The sequence below is a fragment of the Plutella xylostella genome, chromosome 17 (assembly GCF_932276165.1).
Source record: "Plutella xylostella chromosome 17, ilPluXylo3.1, whole genome shotgun sequence".
NCBI classification, from domain to species: Eukaryota; Metazoa; Arthropoda; class Insecta; order Lepidoptera; family Plutellidae; genus Plutella; species Plutella xylostella.
The window spans coordinates 10,930,759-10,951,222 of NC_063997.1; the positions used below are offsets into that span (position 1 = coordinate 10,930,759).

At 44.2% G+C, this 20,464-nt stretch overlaps 1 protein-coding gene across 1 annotated transcript in view; it reads left to right on the forward strand.

Annotated features, from left to right (window-relative positions):
* LOC105388533 (galactokinase) overlaps positions 1 to 20,464 on the forward strand; it is a 29,542-nt gene that overhangs the window by 7,590 nt on the left and 1,488 nt on the right. Inside the window, exons 5-8 of the mRNA XM_048626744.1 lie at positions 2,768 to 2,893; positions 4,985 to 5,166; positions 16,988 to 17,103; positions 18,517 to 18,675. Of these exons, the coding sequence (XP_048482701.1) occupies positions 2,768 to 2,893; positions 4,985 to 5,166; positions 16,988 to 17,103; positions 18,517 to 18,675 (583 nt within the window). The remainder of the gene's footprint in view (positions 1 to 2,767; positions 2,894 to 4,984; positions 5,167 to 16,987; positions 17,104 to 18,516; positions 18,676 to 20,464) is intronic.

The window sequence follows — 20,464 nt, forward strand, 5'->3', positions numbered from 1 at the left end:
GGTTGAGATAAAAAAATAACAAAATACAGAATTATTTTGTGAGTAGATTAAAAACTTTTAGCATGGGCTTACAAACATCTTAAACACAGACACACACCATACATTTTGTAGCTCTTTACAAAATACATTTTAAACACACAGGTATACAATCAATTGTTTTAGTTTTAAAGTGTTATTAAAATAACCAGTAGATATGAGTTGAAAGCAGGTATTAATAAAGTCCTTACACGATAAAAAAACACAATAAAATAATCGGGTGTATGTACTTAAGTGGGTCAAGTAGGTAGGTACAAACACACATTTCTCTCATAAGCGCTTACAGCTATGCTTTCAGTGAATTTACAACACATATTCATTTTATTGTGTTGAGAGTTAAATATCATCAAAGAGAAATTTGATAGCAGCATTTCCTTTGTGATTTTTCTTAAAAGGAAATTAAACAGTCAATAAAATTCTAAATTTTTTTTACAAATACAAATAAGGACTTTTAGTTATATTTGTATTTTAAATTTTACGTGTGTTACTTAAAAACAAAGCAGTAAAATTGCGAAACGGCGAATACTTTGTTAAATAAAATATGTCGTTCGTATATTTTTGTGAAACTACTTTGTCATACTAGTTAGAATGAGTTTCTAACTAGATGAGAACGCAACAATGATTACGGGCTTTGTTGATAATGATCTCATTTTTCTTCTTACCTTGTTGGTGACAAGCATTAGAGATAGACCAGGGTTTGTCACCGTGGTGAAAGCCTATTAGATACCGTCTGTCACTGACTGTCCAGGGTGCGTTAGACGTATACGTCACTTGATGATACTCCTTTCGAGCACAGCAATGTTGTAATTGGCCATGCTAACTTTCTGAACAAGAATGGAATGCTTAAAACCGTTTCGAGGAATATGCTTTTTGTACAATTTCTAGTTATCAGATTTTAAATTAAGTCTCTATTTTTTGAATTATTTAGTAAAAACCATAAAAACTAATAACCTTCATTTGCCCTTTAAATTTTTTGTAAATTAGGATTTATGCACATAACGCATTTGCCAATTAACAAAGTACTCTGTGGCATTTGCCTACAAAAAAACAGTTAATGTCAAACTCAAACGTCAAAGCGTGTGTTTATTTATCTTTGCCATTTGTTACAGAGAGGTTAGAAGTAGAAAAATTGATTTAATTTATAAATGAGCAAAGTAGAAGGGAAGAAAAGGTCTGGAAGGAGGAAATTGACGTGGCTGTGCAATATCAAAGAGTGGACCGGTGTAAAAACCGTGGAAGAAATATTTAAACTAGCCAAGAATACAGAGCGCTGCAAAGAGCTGACTTCCAATGGTGGAGAGGCACTACAAGAAGAAGATTTATTTTCTACCTTGTTTTGAAACTCTACTACGAATAAATAATAAACCAGCGGATACTACGATGGCAACAAGATCGGTTCATTTCGAAAAAGCTGACTCTCGAAATTTGCCCGAAGCTTAATGCCTCGGCTGTCGACCAACCTTTATAAGGTGGACAATAAATAGCTCACATATTATGTCCCGCCTTCTCTAAAGGTGTTACTGGTCTGCCGTATTTAAGTGAGCGATATTGCCTATGTGAAATATATTTCTATTGCTTTAACCTCAACTAAGTGTAAAAAAAACGACAAGGATGGCATATAACCTATCGGCTGTTAAATCGGCTGCCAAACGACATTTATATCCTTATAAAACCTGGTGCTCGATTCGCCTCAATGAGGCACGTAATTCAAAAATTATTAAATAGTAAAAATGATCAACGAAGCGTATTATTTTAATTTATTAGTGTAATATAAATAATATTTTGTACTAGTTTTGCTGTACCTCCTGTCCCTCCTTTTGTACATTTATTTCTTATTTTTGTGCAATATAGAATTAAACTGGGTTCCCCTCATCTTCCCTAATCTTTATTGACCAAAACTCGTTTCGCATAACTCGTATGGTCTAAACTTTTTTGGCCGAATCATCACTTACTTAAAAACCATTGACTTATATATTACTAGCGTAAGAACAGGCCCAACCGCTCTAGAAAATGGCACCCTCGCGTTGGCCCTAAAATCTCATAAATCGGTCATAATTTGTATGAATTAGGGCTAGCGCGCGGGTGTCATTTTCTTATGACAAAACGTTCTGATCTTTCCTTTTGAAATCGTTGAACTTAACCTAACTTAATCTTGATTCTCGTGATATTATCTAAATAAATAATATATTACGTAGGTATGTAGTATATATACAAATTGTGGTATTTTTCTCCTACATCCCGAAAATAACGATATTGAATGATGAAATATGAAAAATGGCCGCCGACAGGTGAGGGGTTAACAATGTTATGATTTTAGAGTTAGATGACAATGACATTCTAGCTCACTGTTGCCTCACTGACGTTAAGAGACACTTGCTTGTTTTTTTGTGGCGCAGGCAAGGATACATTCTATTCTGCATATGTAATGTTATGTGACGTCATACATACATTCAGCCGGCCAAATTTTAAATAAATATTAAAAATAGTTGTAATGAATAAAATACAAAAATAACGAAATTAGTTCCTTAAAATGGTCTATATTTTCAAAATAAATTATAAAAAATACATATAATAAATTGGTAGCATGGCCAATTGACGCCATGTCTACGCTGCACGGGTCTGTTATCGACGTAGATAAACGCTACTATATAAACAGCCGTTTACCGACGTCAATAACGGATTCGTGCCGCGGAGCCTGACCGTAATTTTAACCCTTCCTCTCACTCCACAGCAAGGTGCAGAAGGCCCTAGCGTGTCAGAAGGCGGAGCACGAGTTCGCGGGCATGCCGTGCGGCATCATGGACCAGTTCGTGTCGAGCCTGGCGCGAGCAGGGCACGCGCTGCTCATCGACTGCAGGTGTGTGCGCAGTGAGACGTAGTGTGGACACAGGGAGAAGTAGTGTGGACACGGAGAGGAGTAGTGTGTGCACTGAGAGACGTAGTGTGTGCACTGAGAGACGTAGTGTGGACACAGAGAAACGTAGTGTGGACACAGAGAGAAGTAGTGTATATACAGAGAGAAGTAGTGTGTGCACAGATATACGTAGTGTGGACAGAGACAGAAATAGTGTGTACACAGAGAGACTAATTATATCAATGTTTGCGGGCATGCCTTGTGGAATCATTGACCAGTTGTGTGCACAGACAGACGTAGTATGTTCATAGGGGGAAGTACCTAGTGTGTTCACAGGGAGAAATTGTAACATTAAATTGTTTCATTGTTAATTGAGTTCAGGGCTGAAAGATAAAATTGCGATGTGACTCGTGCTACAAAAATGTCACACGTGTTTCGAGTTTGTATTGTCTATAACCACCATCTCTCTAGGCCAACCTTCCAATTAAAAACAAACTGCATTCAAATTATTCCACCCACGCCCACGGATACCCTGTGATATGTTTTAAAAAGTATGAATATTATTACAAATTGCCGGATCATATTGTATTGTTTGGTTGGATAAAAATTGTACAGAGACACGAGACCGGAAATTTACACGAGTTTTATATTTAAAAGTTATCCAATATAAATTTATATTGTTATACTGGTACTCGTCATAGTTAATTATACTTTACAAAATAAAGTTGGCAACTACGCAACATTGTTAGCCTTCCAAAAACTCCATAATTTTATTAAAAGACAGGCTATACATTTTAAATAGGTAAGTAAATTATAATTATAAAATAGTATCGTGGCCATATTCTTATGTATTGATAATGTAATTCAATTAACCGTCCTACGCGCAAAGACAAAATCAAAACAGATACTCTACTCCGGCTTGAAAACCAATCTGTGTCATTATTTAACAAATCTTTCACACTGCCCTAGAGATAAAATATTATAGCCTGTGCTGATGGAACACCTTTAGCGCAAATTTTCAGGGACCCTTAGTGTTACTGACGGTAACAATAAGTCGAGACATATCCAGGGTGTTGCAAAATTGGTATACTAAGCCGAAACCTACATGTGCAGCATGGTATATCTAAGCCCGAAACTGAAATCAGAATTTGGAAATTCGCGAAAAAAAAAATTCATTTTCCATAGAAACTTTGTTGGTCACGTGACTTTTTACTATGGTTTTTTTTTTTTTTTCGCGAATTTCCAAATTCTGATTTCAGTTTCGGGCTTAGATATACCATGCTGCACATGTAGGTTTCGGCTTGGTATACCCTTTTTGCAACACCCTGTCTATACATACAAACAAAAGCTGTGTTTTTCATATAATCCAACACCCTGTCGGTGGATGTTAAAGTTAGTGTTTTTACGTTGTATGTAATTTTTCCTGTACTCCAAAATACCGAAAAGTAGAGTAAAACCATCTCATCGCTGCTACGAAAGTCTACGGCGTAGCTAGGCCTACGCAGTTTCGTAGCACATTCTACTACGCCGCGTCGTAGCCTCCGTGAACTCATTACCATACATTTTAATAAAATGTTTGAAGAGGGGACCAGTTTGCTTTACATTGTATAAATAGAAGACATTCTGTTCATTGAAAATATTTATCATGGAAAGTTTAGGTGTGGTATAGGTACAGGTAGGTACTATAAGTATTAAAATGAGTGTAATATTTATCAAATTCATAGAAAAGCTAGTTCATTCTCCTATAAGTCGAGTTAAATTAAAAAGATTATGATAACGTTTATAAGAATAACTCAAGAAGTAGGTAGGTACTCGTATTAAAAATGGTCGGTCGCATCTCTTAATTGCTGTGCAGACTTAAATCGAACACGACTTCTTGTAAATAAATAATAACTGTTTCTTGTAACAAACACATACCCTCGCAAGAATATTACGAATAAAAAATGAAAATATTATGTTCTAAAATTAAATATTTTGTACTAACAAAGCAATTACCTACTCAAATTACTCAACAACAATTCAGCCAATCACATTGCTACATATTACGGACTATTATAATCAAGTAAAACTGCCACCAAACCCCTCCATCCACAGAGACCTGACCGCCACGAACATCCCGCTCCCGTCATCAGACGTGACCATCCTGGTCATCAACTCCAATGTGAAGCACCAGCTCACGGGCAGCGAGTACCCGGCGCGGCGGGCGCAGTGCGCGCGGGCCGCACAGCTGATGGGCAAGAGGAGTCTGAGGGAGGCGGGGGCTGAGGACTTACAGGGTGAGGGTTTTAATATAGTTTACTTATAGTTAAGTTTCCTTCTTACTGGCAGGTGTTGCATAGGAGAGAGCGTGATGTTACGTTGTTACGAGGTCGCATCGTGCCAGTACGCAAATATCATCATCATCATTACAACCCATAACGTCCTCACTGCTGGGGCACGGTCTCCTTCCTGAAGGAAGTGATTTTGACCTGATCCACCGCGCATGAAATAGGTATTTTGTTTTTTTTGGGGTCTAATTCTTAACCACACACCCTCAATCGACATATCATGAAGCAATAAAAATAGTTTCATATTTAAAATATATTTCGACACTCGCAATGAAAAAATGAAAGTATTTTACTAAATGTTTTGTAGCTCTATCATTTAGAAAGTAGCCAACCTATTTATAGGTAATATTAATATAAACAGTTAATATAGTATCGTAGAAATAGAAATTGCATGTTCTAAGAAGGTTCTGAGAAGTATTAATATCCACTTATGAAGCTGAGGATACTAGTGACCTAGTATCAGAGTTCAATGACTCACTAAGTTCCACAACACAAACACAATATCAATCACACTGGATGCTTCACAAACTAGAATCAACTCTACTGTGATTGTAACTTTAGTAGTATGTATCAAACTCTCTATGGGAAAAAAGTTAATATGGGATGAGGATATATTTTTTAAGGTTAATGTATTGGTCAAGCTAAACAACTTTGTTTAGTTTGTCCATTTGATTTATAGCTTATGGTCATTTGTATTGCATAATAATATAACTAACATAATCATTGGCTTAGTGAATGCAACAATGCATTTTTGGTTATTCCGTATACCTATATTCTACAATAGGATAATTTTGTGAGTGTGTAAACACTATGTTTTTAATATTACAGTATGTAGTGTTTTTAATTTAACAGTCAAAACTATTACATTCTGAAATTGACGAAGATGCTCTGTTTTCATTGCGTCTTGTATAAGCCAGGGGGGCACTCTACATGACGAAAAACTATGTTACGGAGCGCTGCTGCACGAGCCAGAACTGTATCTCGTTGTATTAAACGTGCCGATTGCACGACAGCTCCTGTTAGTTCGATTTTCGTCACTATAGAGCAGTGTTTTTCAACCTTTTTCATGATGCGACCCCCAAATATTTCGCAACCCCCTTAACCCATCGGTTTTTTTATCATGTAGTTACGTATGTGTATGTTACAGTATTATTATTTATGGTCTCCAACTAAAGTACCCAGTTTTTTCGAGATCTGGCAACCCCCCTACAGACAGAAGCACATGTTGAAAAACACTGCTATAGAGTAACACTCCAGGCCCTTTGACCTTGCTGTGCCCTCCATCTCTGCAAATAAGTGCAAGATAACAACCCGTGGAGTGACACGATTGGTCACGATCCAATCTGAGTCTGTTTGTCTGCACTCTTCACGTTTATACAGCGGCCGCGGGTTCAACTGAGATGAGACGACACTTCATTTCTTTTACTGCAAAAGATGAGGTCACAATAACTTGTAAAAAATTAAAATTCAATACGTACTTAAAAATATAGGTATGTAGAGGTGCCCTTAAACTTTGTCTGTCATTTACTTTAATTAGAATAACAACGGAGTGTATACACTTATTGTACACAACAGTCGATGTATGCACGTGACGACTTCGATGAAAATTTTATTACATAAATCTGTTCAAGACTGTTTAGATTAGTTGATGATCTAATTGTTTATAATTTAATCATCAACTAATCTAAAATTTAAATTTGTTTGTTTAAGTTTAATAAAGTTTATTTGGTTATGTTTATAGGTAGGTAAAGATCTAACATAGTTATTGTTTGTAGTAGGTATAATATCTGGTAATAGTTTTAATAGTTTGTAAATAATACCTAGTTATAAGTTTATTAATAAATAAACTATGAGGCTTGTTAGGCGCGATAATAGATAGTACCAATGAGGGCGCTTATGGTGCAAAGCGCTCTGATTGGTCGACGCATTTCTTGCCCCGCCTCCCATCGCCCGCGCGGCGGAGAGCGCATTTAAATATAGGCGGTCCGGGCCGCCTCGATCATTCCGCTCGCAGCCTCCAAGAAGAAAAGAAGCCTCCTAATTCAACAAGAAAAAAGCCTTCTGATTTCAAGCACCTGCCCTGCCCTACAATAGGAAGAAAGAAGAATCCCTGCTTGCTCTTCGATCAGCTTCACTCACATTTTCACAAACGATTTTCACAAACGATTTTCGCAAACGATTTTAATGTGACGTGCTAGATCGAAGGGGTGCGTCACATTTTCTGGTCCATTCGAGCGCCGGATTGAAGATCAAGCATGGTGAACACAAGAAGCGCCTCCAAGTCAGCCTCGGTAGCCGGTGCCACGGACAGCACCGGTACTGAGGCCACCGCGACGACGGCAACCACGAGCAGCGGGGATACCTACACGTCGACGGGAGCATCCACGGACACATCGAACGAAGCATCAAGCACTGCGGCCGCCTCAGAAGTCACGGCGCCCGCCTCCGCTACAGCCCGTGTCCCTGCCCCCGCGCCCCCCGCGCCTACCCCTGCGACGCCGAAGCCCGTCAAGCCGCACACGCCACGTCGCGCATGTTCAAATGCGTCTTCAAAGGGTCGCCGCCGGGAGTTGCTGAAGGCCAAGGAAGAGCTTCTGAAGAAACAAATGGAGTTAGCCGCCGTACGGGTGGCCATGCTGGAAGAAGAAACGGACGATGAAGAAGAAGACGACACCTCCACCATAAGGGGTGTCCGCATGTCCGAGTGGGTACAACAAAGTACTCTCGCGCTGACCATGCAACCACATCACGCCGTGCCGAGAGAAGACGCCGGAGCGACAGCGGGCCTCCCACGCCGGACATCGAAGCCAGTCCACCGGGAGCCGCACTGGAGAACGCCGCGCCGCCGTCTGCACGTCGTGAGCCGTGTCCCATGGGTGCCGACGAGCCGAGAGTACAGCTGCCACCGAACCCGTACACGTCAGAGCCGCACGTGTACGAGCCGCCGCGTCCGGTGCAGCATCGCTACGACCCACGACCGAGCGCCTTCGACTACAAGGAGCTAGCCGAAGCCATCGCCCTCGCTGCACGTGCGCTGCCGTCGCCGCCTCAACATGTCGCCGCGCCATGTCAACGAGCTACCAACGTTCAGCGGGGCATCGAGTGATTGGCTGCCATTCAAGGCGGCCTATGAAGAATCTGCGCAGTCCCTCACGGAGCAAGAGAACCTGTCTCGACTGCGCAGAGCCATCAAAGGAGCAGCGAAGGAGGCCGTCCACTGCTTGTTCATCGGGACGCCCTCTACGAAAGAAGTGATGGAGCTGCTGTCTGCGCAATTCGGGAGGCCGGACGCACTCATCATTCACGAGATGGAGAAGCTGCGCAGACTACCGAAGATCGTCGACACTCCGAAGGCCATCTGCGACTTCGCCGCGACAATGACCAACGCGACGGCCACAGTGGTGGCATTGAAGAAGGAGCAGTACCTACACAATGCGGAGATCGTCAACAACGTCGTGGAAAAGCTGCCGGCCTCACTGCGCAACGAGTGCTACACCTACATCACCGAGCAGCCTGAAGACATCCCCGACCTAGTCAAGCTGACGCAGTTCGCCAAGCGGGCCGCGGCACGGTGCAGCCGCTTCGCGCCCATGGACATCGCAGCGAGTGACCGGCGGGAGCCCGCGCCAAGGAAGACTGCGCGCACCTACCACGTCGACACAACTACAGCTGCGAAGCCTGCGTGCCCCATCTGCGGCGAGAAGCATGAAGCTGCCGCCTGTCCGACACTGAAGCGAGCCGAAGTACCTGCGAGGTGGGACATAGCGAAGAAATACAAACTATGTTTCCGCTGCATGAAGATCCGCAAGTACCGACACTCCTGCAAGCCGAAGCAGTGCGACAAGGACGGGTGTACCTACATGCACCATCCGCTGCTGCATGGCGGTACCTACGCATCGACCGCCAGTACGCAAGTCGTCCAAGAATCTGAAGCGGTAACAACAGCGCGAGAAGAAAGAAGTGCAACGGGGCTCCTGAAGATACTACAAGTACGAGTCACCGGGCCAAAGGGGTCGCTCGACACCTACGCGCTACTAGACGACGGGTCGACGTGCACACTCATCGAGTCAGCAGTCGCGCAGCAGATCGGAGCAACGGGACCGCCGTCACCCTTTTACATAGAAGGGGTGTCGGGCATGAAGATCGACGCCAGTGAGTCGCGCCGAGTCAACTTGAAGATCTGCGGGCGCAACACGAGCGAAGTCGACATCTGCGCGCGCACAGTGCCGGACATCGGTGTCTCGCCTCAGACGGTGCCTGCGGGGATCATCGAGAGCTGCCCACACCTGCAGGACATCAAAGAAGACATCCTCTACGAGCGAGGCGCCGCCACCATCCTTCTCGGGCAAGATAACTGGGAGTTGCACGCTTTCAAGTCGGGTGCGCGCGGACAACCTGTGGCGTCACTCACGACGCTCGGGTGGGTGCTACACGGCGTGCAGTACCGACAGCCGGCAGTGCAGCGCGTGCACCACCTCACGGTGCAGCCGCTTCAAGAAGAGACAATGGAAAAAATGATGCGGGACCACTTCGCACTCGAGTCGCTGTGCGTCGACAAGAAGAAATCATGCACAGAGGCCGAGCGACGCGCGCTTGCACAGTTAGAGGAGGGCACGCGCGCGCTACCGGCGGGAGGCTACGAAACATGCCTCCTGTGGAAAGAAGACGACCCTCGGCCACCAGACAACTACTCGAGTACAATGAAACGACTCGAGTTGCTCGAGAGGAAGCTGGACAAGAACGAAGCTATGAAGACGCGGTACAACGCACAGATTCAGGTGCTGCTCGACAGCGGCTACGCTGAGGAGGCGCCGCGTGAGAAGAACGAGAAGATCTGGTACCTGCCTCACTTCGCTGTCATCAACCCTCAGAAGCCTCAGAACCCTGAGGATCGTCCACGACGCCGCCGCTCGAACGAGAGGGACAGGTCTCAACGACATGCTGCTGCCCGGCCCAGACCTCCTGCAGTCACTCCCGGGGGTCCTCATGCGGTTCCGGCAACATGCAGTGGCGGTGAGCGCGGACATAAAAGATATGTTCATGCGCGTTCACATCCGAGAAGAAGATCGCGACATGCAGCGCTTCCTATGGAGGGGAGATCGACGCGCCGGCCCGCCTACCGAGTATCGCATGAAGAGCGTCATATTCGGTGCGACTTCATCACCGTGTACGGCTATTTATGTGAAAAATAGCAACGCCGAGCGCTACAAGGACATCTATCCGGAGGCAGCCGAGGCCGTGGTGAGAAATCACTACGTGGACGACTACCTGGCGAGCTACGAAACAGAAGAAGAGGCGGTGCGCATCTCCACTGAAGTCAACAAGATACATCACTTCGCGAACTACGACCTGCAGAAGTGGACGTCGAACAGCCGCGTCGTGCTCGCTCAGCTGTCGTCATCTGAAGCTGAAGACCCTAGACTGCTGCAACTGGACCCGGGGAAGCTGCTGGGCATGGTGTGGCACCCGGAGGACGACACACTCTCCTTCAACCTGAACAAACATCGCATCCCCGAGGCAATACTGAGCGGCGAGCGCACACCTACGAAGAGAGAAGCGCTGCGGACAGTCATGTCGATCTACGACCCGCTCGGACTCGCCACGCCGGTCACCGTGCAAGCGAAGCGCATCCTGCAGGACGTCTGGCGCTCCGGCATCGACTGGGACGCGCAACTCGAAGACAACGAAGCTCGAGCATGGAGGAGCTGGATCGAGCACGCACAACAGCTGCCGCGCCTCGCCGTGCCGCGCTGCTACGCCTCATACAGCGGCGCGGCCACCCGCGAGCTCCACGTCTTCGTCGACGCAAGTTCGTCTGCATATGCTGCGGTCGTCTACTGGAGGGTCGTCGATCAAGAGGGAAACACACACCTGTCACTCGTCAGCGGAAAAGCAAGAGTCGCACAGCTCAACAAGGTGGTCTCCATCCCGCGACTCGAACTGCAAGCGGCCGTGCTGGGATGCCGCCTCGCACAAGCCGCCATCGAAGAACACGACTTGAAGCCGAGTCGTCGAGTGTACTGGTCGGACTCAAGAACAGTACTCACGTGGCTACGAAATGGCCCACGTACCTACAAGCCGTTCGTAGCACACCGCGTAGCCGAGATAAGCGACACTACGAAAACAAAGGAGTGGCGCTGGGTACCTACAAAGGAGAACACAGCCGACGACGCAACACGCGACACGCCCCCGGACTTCAACTCGAGTCACCGGTGGTACCGCGGCCCCGCCTTCCTATACCTACCGGAGGAGCACTGGCCGCGAGAAGAGAAGATCGTCGAAGAAGATACGGGGGAAGAGCCAACACTCGTCACTGTCGCCGCCACACGCTTGTCTGAGGCCCTGCCAGACATAACTCGCTTCAGTAACTTTATGCGAGTTATTCGAGCGACGGCACGGTGTAACGTTATTTATTTCTTCCAAATAAATAACTTACATCATAATAATTGACTTCATAATTTATTTGTAAATTCCCTTTTAAAGTATCGACTTTATCGATAACTTAATCTTCGGCGTCGATAATTCTTCAAATTATCGACGCGTTCCCATCCCTAGTCAGCGAAGCGGTCTTTTGTTCGTGTCCCCACTATCGCGGCAGCCCCACTCGGTGACCGCTGGCTCTCGATCATTCGGCCACGGGCTACGGCATCGACTGTGCGTGACCCTACCTCACGGCAGTCCTCTAGGTGCCTAGCCCGCTCTAAAGTGTCGAATGACCTAGACTTTACCAGTGGTGCCCTGTGCGTGTCTTCCCCAATATCGGGTAAGTGTGATCAGACTTGCTTAGCTCATTTTAGGAACCTTTAGGTGTTTTAAACGTGTACTACTGTATTTTAAAAGTGTTAATTTAAATTTGTTTAACGTAGCTTCCTTTCTTGTTTTATTCGCTTGCTTACGCGTTAGCTAGCTTAACTAACTGCGCACTTATAGCAGCCAAGATGGCGGACATGCAATTACGCATTATCATTTAGACTATTTTAGACATTCCATCATCATCAGCTTTTATATTTCTTTTATTTTAATTACGCTAGCTTGCCTAAATGCATTAACGTAGTTTTATTCCAAATTATGCTGCAGCTAGTGTACCGCTTTCGGCCCTTCCTAATTGTTTCTATTTTTTATTTAATTAATATTAGGTATTCCGTTCTGGTTTCCACTGCCGCCTCAATCAAGCTAGATTAGGTACTCTGCTGTAGATCTTGATGACGGTATGTGGAACCTAGACGATAACGGTGTACTGATGCGTTGGATTTCCATCTTTTCCAGGGTCCAAGGTCCACGCTTACGTCCACGGTACGGTTTACCGACTGCACGGAACTTCTACCTACTTCTACGGCTCGCCCTCTACGCGCTGGTTCGGCAACCCCCTGCCTTCGTGTTGCTGACCACGCCGCGCAGCCGACCTACACGCCACGCGCACGCAACGGCCACGTGACCTGCCTGCCTACCTACCTGGCCACTGGAGAAGAGGACTTCCACGCCGGTCGCATTATCGGGATTCCACGCCGATACTCTTCGACTCAGGGGAGTCCCTATCCGTACCAACTGAAAACTGACTGATCGTGTAGTGTAGGCCTAACCCACGTTGACCTTTAAATAAATTTGTGTCAAGCTGAACCCTGGCTTCTCATTTCTACCTCTCCGTTAGCTAGCCATTTTTCATAAGCGCGACAACGGGTACTACAATTCATCGAGCTACTACGTGCGAAGAAACAAACAGTGCTGCATAAGCGCACTAAGAAGAATGAAGAGGCCGACCCTGCGTGGACGAGTACTACGCCGAGAACAGCTACGCGGGCCGCTGCGCCCGCCGTGAAGACAGCTGTGCGGAAGTACCTACTTCTCAGCGCTCGGCACATGCACTGCGCGCGTCAACTGTGGCTACGCTCGCAACAACAAGAAAACTTCGCTGAAGAAATAGCTGCGCTACAGAAAAGCGTCGCTATACCTACTACGAGTCGACTGCACAACTTATCAGTCATACTCGACGAAGAGAAGATCATCAGACTACGTTCAAGAATAGCGACTGCCGCCGACATCACCCCATCGCAACGTGAACCGGCAGTACTCGACGGCAATCATCGGTGGACCCGACTGTACATCGCTTGGGTACACAAACAGCTTCACCACGGCGGGTTCGAGACAACTGCGAATGAAGTCCGGCAACACTACTGGGTGCTGAGACTACGACACGCCGTGCGCAGCGAAGTGAAGCAATGCCTGGCCTGCCGCATACGGAAGGCCACACCTGCGCAGCCGTCGACAGGCAACCATCCACATACACGGCTCGCGCATCATCAGAGGCCGTTCACCTACACCGGACTCGACTACTTTGGCCCTCTCATGGTCACTGTGGGTCGTACGAAGCAGAAGAGGTACCTACGGCGTGCTGTTCACGTGCCTCACCACTCGAGCAGTACACCTCGAGGTCGCCGGCAGCCTGAGCACGGACTCGGCTATCATGGCGCTGCGACGGTTCATCGCGCGGCGCAACTGTCCCTCCGAGCTTCACTCCGACAACGGGACCAACCTGCGGGGCGCCGACGTCGAGTTGAAGAAAGCAGCGCTGGCGGCCATGGAGGAGGAGGCGTCGGTGCGCTTCATCCAGTGGCGGTACATCCCTCCGAGCGCGCAATTCATGGGCGGCGCGTGGGAACGGCTGGTGCGGAGCGTCAAGAACGCGCTGCAAGTCACACTGCACGAGCGCGCGCCGAAAGAAGAGGTCCTCGCTACACTACTGGTCGAGGCGGAGCACACCATCAACAGTCGGCCACTCACCCACGTGTCGACCTCTGCAGACGACGAGGAAGCCCTCACGCCGAACCACTTCCTGCTGGGCACGCCGTCACGAGTACCGCTGCCGGGAGCCTTCACCGAGGACGACGAGGCCGGCCGCAAGGACTGGAGGACGAGTCAACGCCTGGCAGACATGTTCTGGGCGCGCTGGGTACGAGAATACCTACCGGAGCTGCAACACCGGCGGGAGCCCCGAGCCACCAACGGGGCCATCAAGAAGGACGACCTCGTGCTCATCGCGGACGGGACTCTACCACGGAACTGCTGGCCACGCGGAGTCGTCGTGTCTACCTACCCCGGTCCAGACGGCGAGGTGCGAGCAGTCGACGTGCGCACCAACAGAGGGGTACTCCGGCGGCCTACGAAGAAATTGGTCATCCTGCCAGTCAACACTTGAACACGCGAGATTCCAGCTACAAGAGCTGCGGCGGGAGAGATGTTCAAGACTGTTTAGATTAGTTGATAATTTAATTGTTTATAATTATTTGTTTGTTTAAGTTTAATAAAGTTTATTTGGTTATGTTTATAGGTAGGTAAAGATCTAACATAGTTATTGTTTGTAGTAGGTATAATATCTGGTAATAGTTTTAATAGTTTGTAAATAATACCTAGTTATAAGTTTATTAATAAATAAACTATGAGGCTTGTTAGGCGCGATAATAGATAGTACCAATGAGGGCGCTTATGGTGCAAAGCGCTCTGATTGGTCGACGCATTTCTTGCCCCGCCTCCCATCGCCCGCGCGGCGGAGAGCGCATTTAAATATAGGCGGTCCGGGCCGCCTCGATCATTCCGCTCGCAGCCTCCAAGAAGAAAAGAAGCCTCCTAATTCAACAAGAAAAAAGCCTTCTGATTTCAAGCACCTGCCCTGCCCTACAATAGGAAGAAAGAAGAATCCCTGCTTGCTCTTCGATCAGCTTCACTCACATTTTCACAAACGATTTTCACAAACGATTTTCGCAAACGATTTTAATGTGACGTGCTAGATCGAAGGGGTGCGTCACAAAATCCATGGAAGTAATAAAAGTATGCGTAAACCAAAAGATATGTTTGGCCTAGTTCCTCTTTTGAGTAAATCATTTAGTTAAGCCTTGCTCAGTGGCAATTGAACTAATCACAGTGCTGGATGTCTACTTTAAGTTCTGCTTAGTATGGTTGTAATGTAGCAGCTCAGCAGGAGCTGGTCTGGATCACCGGGGAGCGACCCCTGGGCGAATCGACCTGCCTGGCCTTCCCCGAGAGTAGGGGTTGGGTGCTATATTGTAATGTGATACTTACCCTTGTGACTAATATCCTTAGTGCTTAGGGCTGGTACCTACCTAATAACTCTCAATTAATATGTACCGGGAAGCGGTCTTAGACTAGCTCAGCTTGACGCCGGCCTCTGAAGGAGTGCCTGGTCGCCTGGGGGATCTACAATGACCGTGAAGCGGTCCTAACTGTCCTGATCTTGATACTGAGGCCCTTGGAGGGAAATAACCTCGATAGGTGTACGGGGTGAGAATTAATAATGCCGATTAATTAGTGTAACACAATTCAGGCGGCACTGGACCCGCTTTATTTACAACCAGGTTAACTTATATATCTAGGGTACTTACAGCTTATGTACTTAATATTAACACACTACACAAATGCACGGTTATTGATATTTATATTGGTCGGGCCCTGAAGGGGCCTACGCGGATGTTTCTATCTTAATAAGGGGAAGGAATACGGGGTACAGGAGGTCGGGCGAATACCGGTGGTACGTGTGGATTTGTTCCAGGATTTGTGGAGTGTATTTGTGTTGATAAGAACGTGTGGCTGAGGGCCGGTGTGTGTTCAGCGATTGTATAGTTCGGTACACGGCCGCTTTAAACTAGGCGACCCAGGCGTCCGTGTATTCCGGGGAACCTCGATCCGCTAGTAGGCGACCCACAGCGTAGGGAGGACGGTGTAGTGAGAATAGTGTGCGTGAATAGATACTTAGATAGATATAGGTGCGGGGAAGGATCTCGGGAACGGAATGATCACTCGCCGGAGCAGGAGGTGACGAATGGTGGCCGGGCGGCGGTCTGGCGGCTATTTATAAGCGGGTCGCTCCGCGCCCCTTGTATTCTCCGCAGTCGCCTGTGTGGTGCCCCACCTCGACTCGCGGGCGCTCTTGTGGCTTCGGTATGTGGGTAGGTGCGGTGGATGGTTTGGTAACGGCTCGTTACATGGTCGTTATAAAATTAATTATTCAAACATCGTAAAATGAATTTTCAGTTAATATAAAGAGCTTGGTACGCTATGTAAAAGTGCATACGGTATTCGGGTCAACCAGGTCAGTAAATTACTGAACAAATGTTATACATTTGACCCCGGGGTCAAATTATTATGGCGTGTATTGTTTACTATCAATAAGCTCTTTTACGTGACGTTTAAAATCAACATTCATTATTTTGGACTATTTATAGATATTTTCATCTTACTTTGTATTCAATATTTTTGAAAATAAAAATACAATGTAACATGTGATGTGGTAACATTTTCATGCTTGACTAACATTATTTATTTATTATTATTTAACTCTTTATTGCACAAATATTACTAATAAAAGTACAAAGGGTGGACTTAATGCTAAGAGCATTTTCTGCCAGTCAACCCGGAGGAGGTACAGAGATAAAAAGTACGGGTGTGCAAAAACGGAAAAAAAAAGATCAGTATGATTGTGAAGTGCCTAAATAAAAATAATACCTAACCCTAAAACTAAGTAAATAAATATATATGACCCTATACCTAGTAATACTAAAATACTACCTATACAAAATATATATATAAATATAAATATATACATATAAATATACATATATATATATTAAATACTAGCTGTTCCCGCGCGCTTCGCTGAACATTGACTGAATTTTGAAATAATTATGAAACCTGTTTATTATTTCCTGGCTTGTCTGTATCCCTCGTAATCATTGGGCATAAATGATCCTGTAAATTTCAGCGCTGAAAGAGCAAGGCTGCGACCCGCTGGTGCTGAAGCGAGCCGAGCACGTCGTCTCCGAGATCACCAGGACTACAGAGGCTGCCAAGTGTTTGAAGGAAGGAAACCTGGCGAGGGTGAGTAACAACTGTCGTTATAGTTAGTAATTGCATCTTGTTTCATTTGGTGCACGTGATAATATAATCAATTACCTACGTACTTAAAATGTAGGTCTTTATGCAACTTTATTCATTTAAGTTATAAAATGATTAAATTGCCTACCGGTTAAATAAAAAAAAATACAAGCCTGTACTTAAAATATTATAAATTATACTTTCTAGGCTCAAGTATAGATCGATAGATATTTTTAGAAAGTCGGAGACCATGCCAAGAAATGGATTCTAAATATTAAGTACTTATTTCTAATTTCTAAACCGCAGATTCACTATGTAAGTGAGTATGTACCTTTATAGAATTACAGTTGATTTACATTTTCTAACCTCAATTTAATTGTATTATGGACTTGTATTTCTGGCCACAATTTTACAATAAATCTGCACGTGTCGCTTGGAAACCAATATCTCAATTCATTAACTCTCTAAACACCACATTTAAATTGAATAAACTAACCAATTTTCATTATAGCGGTAACTATTTATGCGTACAGAAATCCAATATCTTTGTAAAACATTGGTAATAATTGTAAATATTATTGATTGCATTTTCACGTGAACTTATTTATAAGTTATGTTTTCGTTTTTTGCAAGCGGTACAAACATGTGCTTCATATCAAAATACAAATCTTCCTGTTAACCTATTTAGTATAATAAAAACATATAAATACCTATCGATGTTTTAAGCAGCTTTATTTCCTTGATCTTTTATAAACGATATCGGAGATGAAGGTACTTTAAATAATTCCTTATTGACCTATTTTGTACCAGTTTGAACATTCCTTAGTAACGGGACGTGTCATGATTCATGAAATAACACCAAAATATATTTCACTGAGTTCATATAGCTTTTTCGCGGGAAAAAAACCTGCCTACAAAGGTTTTCCTGTAGACGAAAAATAAACTTGTGAAACTCACAGATATCAAGTTAGTAATTCTTTTGTTTTTAATTTTTTAGAATATCAGTTTACTGATTTTAATTTTATTTAATGTACATAATATCTCTTAAAGTTTAAAAACGTTTTCTAACCAAATAATACAGGGCATTCAATAGAAGTTTAAACACAATTTAATTGTATTTTCGTAAGTATCTCTACTATACAGAGTAAATAACAATTATAATAGGTCAGATTTAATCGATGCCAATCAGTAAATAGTAACGAAATCTATCCTTGCAAATTTAATAGGTCACTATCAAATACGACCTAATACACTCGCGAGCAATGAAAAAGTTCCAGTGACATAATTAATAAGGAACGGCATTGACAAAAAAGGAACTTTTTCATTTTATATTCACTCTACAACAACATCACATCCATGAAACGCACAAATTTCCACATCAACGCCATCTATCTAACACAACACTCAACTCGCCAGGTCGGAGAACTGTTCTACGAGTCCCACCGCTCTCTCAGCCAGCTGATGGAAGTCTCCTGTCCCGAGCTGGACCAGCTGGTGGCCATCGCGCGGGGGGAGCCCGGCGTGCTGGGGGCCAGGATGACGGGAGGGGGCTTCGGGGGCTGCGTCGTCACGCTGGTAAGAAACGGCAGTGTTGAAGGTTGACGTTTCTCTAGGTGAGTAGAGACTACAACATTTTGGTGAGGTTTTGTGGTTCCTTGATTTGGTATTAAAATACAAAGTCATTGCCACAAAAGCGACAATTGCCTCAAATAATAAATAATGTAGTAAGTAGAGATGTATATATAATAAAATTGTAAGTAGAGAATTAAATTGTAAGTACATTTACTTGTAACAGAACAACGATCCACTCTCTGATATGCTCTAGTGTATAATCCTGTGACGAACTTTTTATCATGCTTTTGCCTGAATTTTACCATACGTCAGAACGCTGAATTACACAGAAATGCTCGACAAAATGTTGTAGTCTTAATTATGTACGTGAATTTTTCTGTGTGAAGTAAATAGTTTGAGTTAGAAGCGAGTTGCCTGGAAGGTAGTTTTGGTTTAGTATTTTCGAAACGACTTTCTAACAAGTTAATTAAGGGTATAAGGAATACTGCTTTAAGTTAGGTTACGTGTAACATGGTTAATGAAATCATAGTGGGGGGTTTTAATGACATGGCAACTAAAATACCTACGTACAGTATGATATATGATATTATGTATATATGTATAGCAAATAAATTTCCTGGCCTAGAACGTCCTACTTAATGGCAAAATACATAGCATCAAAGTGAAATGTATATTTAATCACCGGAGCTCGGTCTAACATAATATTTGATTTGCTTGAAAGACACTAGGTATGTGCATGTGGACATTAAACTGAGGGAAAGCCCGAGGTCTCTGTATAATATTACTGTATCTATCTATTTATCTGTGTAGACATCAGCTTTCCGATACCCGTAATACGGGTCTGCCTAGCTTGGAGTCGGAAGGCCGTGTGTGAGATGTCCCCCTCTCATATAATTATGATTTATGCTTATGACTATAAGTAATTCCAAAAAGGGTACAGGTTATGATGACAAGCAAGTTAGCCAAATGAGCTGTATCGCCATGAAATTAGTACACAGCGACTTAGGGCAAAACAAGTATAATCTAGGTTCGTATCCACAATATAATGGCATTGTATGGCTCAGCTAATAACAGGAAATGAGAGGCATAATAAAATGAGTTAGAAATGCGTGAGGAGGAAAACGGTTTTCCTTTATAATTATTTGAGTTCTGATTTTACGATTCAAAGCCGTGAAAACTCTCGTTTTAGAAGTATTCCAATATTCAAACAACTTACCCAAACATTTTAAACAACACCCCACCGCAATTTTATAACAATTTTAGACACAACACCGTCAATGGAGCGATAACCGACTAGAATAATTAGAAATAACAAGAGATGCAAGTACAAAACGTACATATTCCTAACCAACTACGGTTTATATCGTAATTCCATTGTGGATTTCATATCTACGATTTATATTTTTTGTGCAACTACCTATAACATCACGGATTTTTTTATTTTGTTATTGACACAAACATTGACATGATTAAAATTGAAATATTGCGTTCCGTTACAGCTAAAATATTATTCGCAGTTATTTAAGGCATGTTATTTACTCAGAAGACTGATACTTATACTGTTTTATAAAGAATCCGCCCCTTTTGTAGCATACTACAGTAGCACTGCTGCTAGAAAAAGCTACTTCTACAAGCATGCACCAAATCCCTTGTTATCTTATTGATACGCTTTGTATGTAACAGCACCAGACAAGGGCTACGCACGGTGAAATTTCCAGTATTCATGATATGAGCTGATATTAGTTTTGTTGTTATTCCCTAAGGCGCTCAAAATTGATCTATATACCTGAAT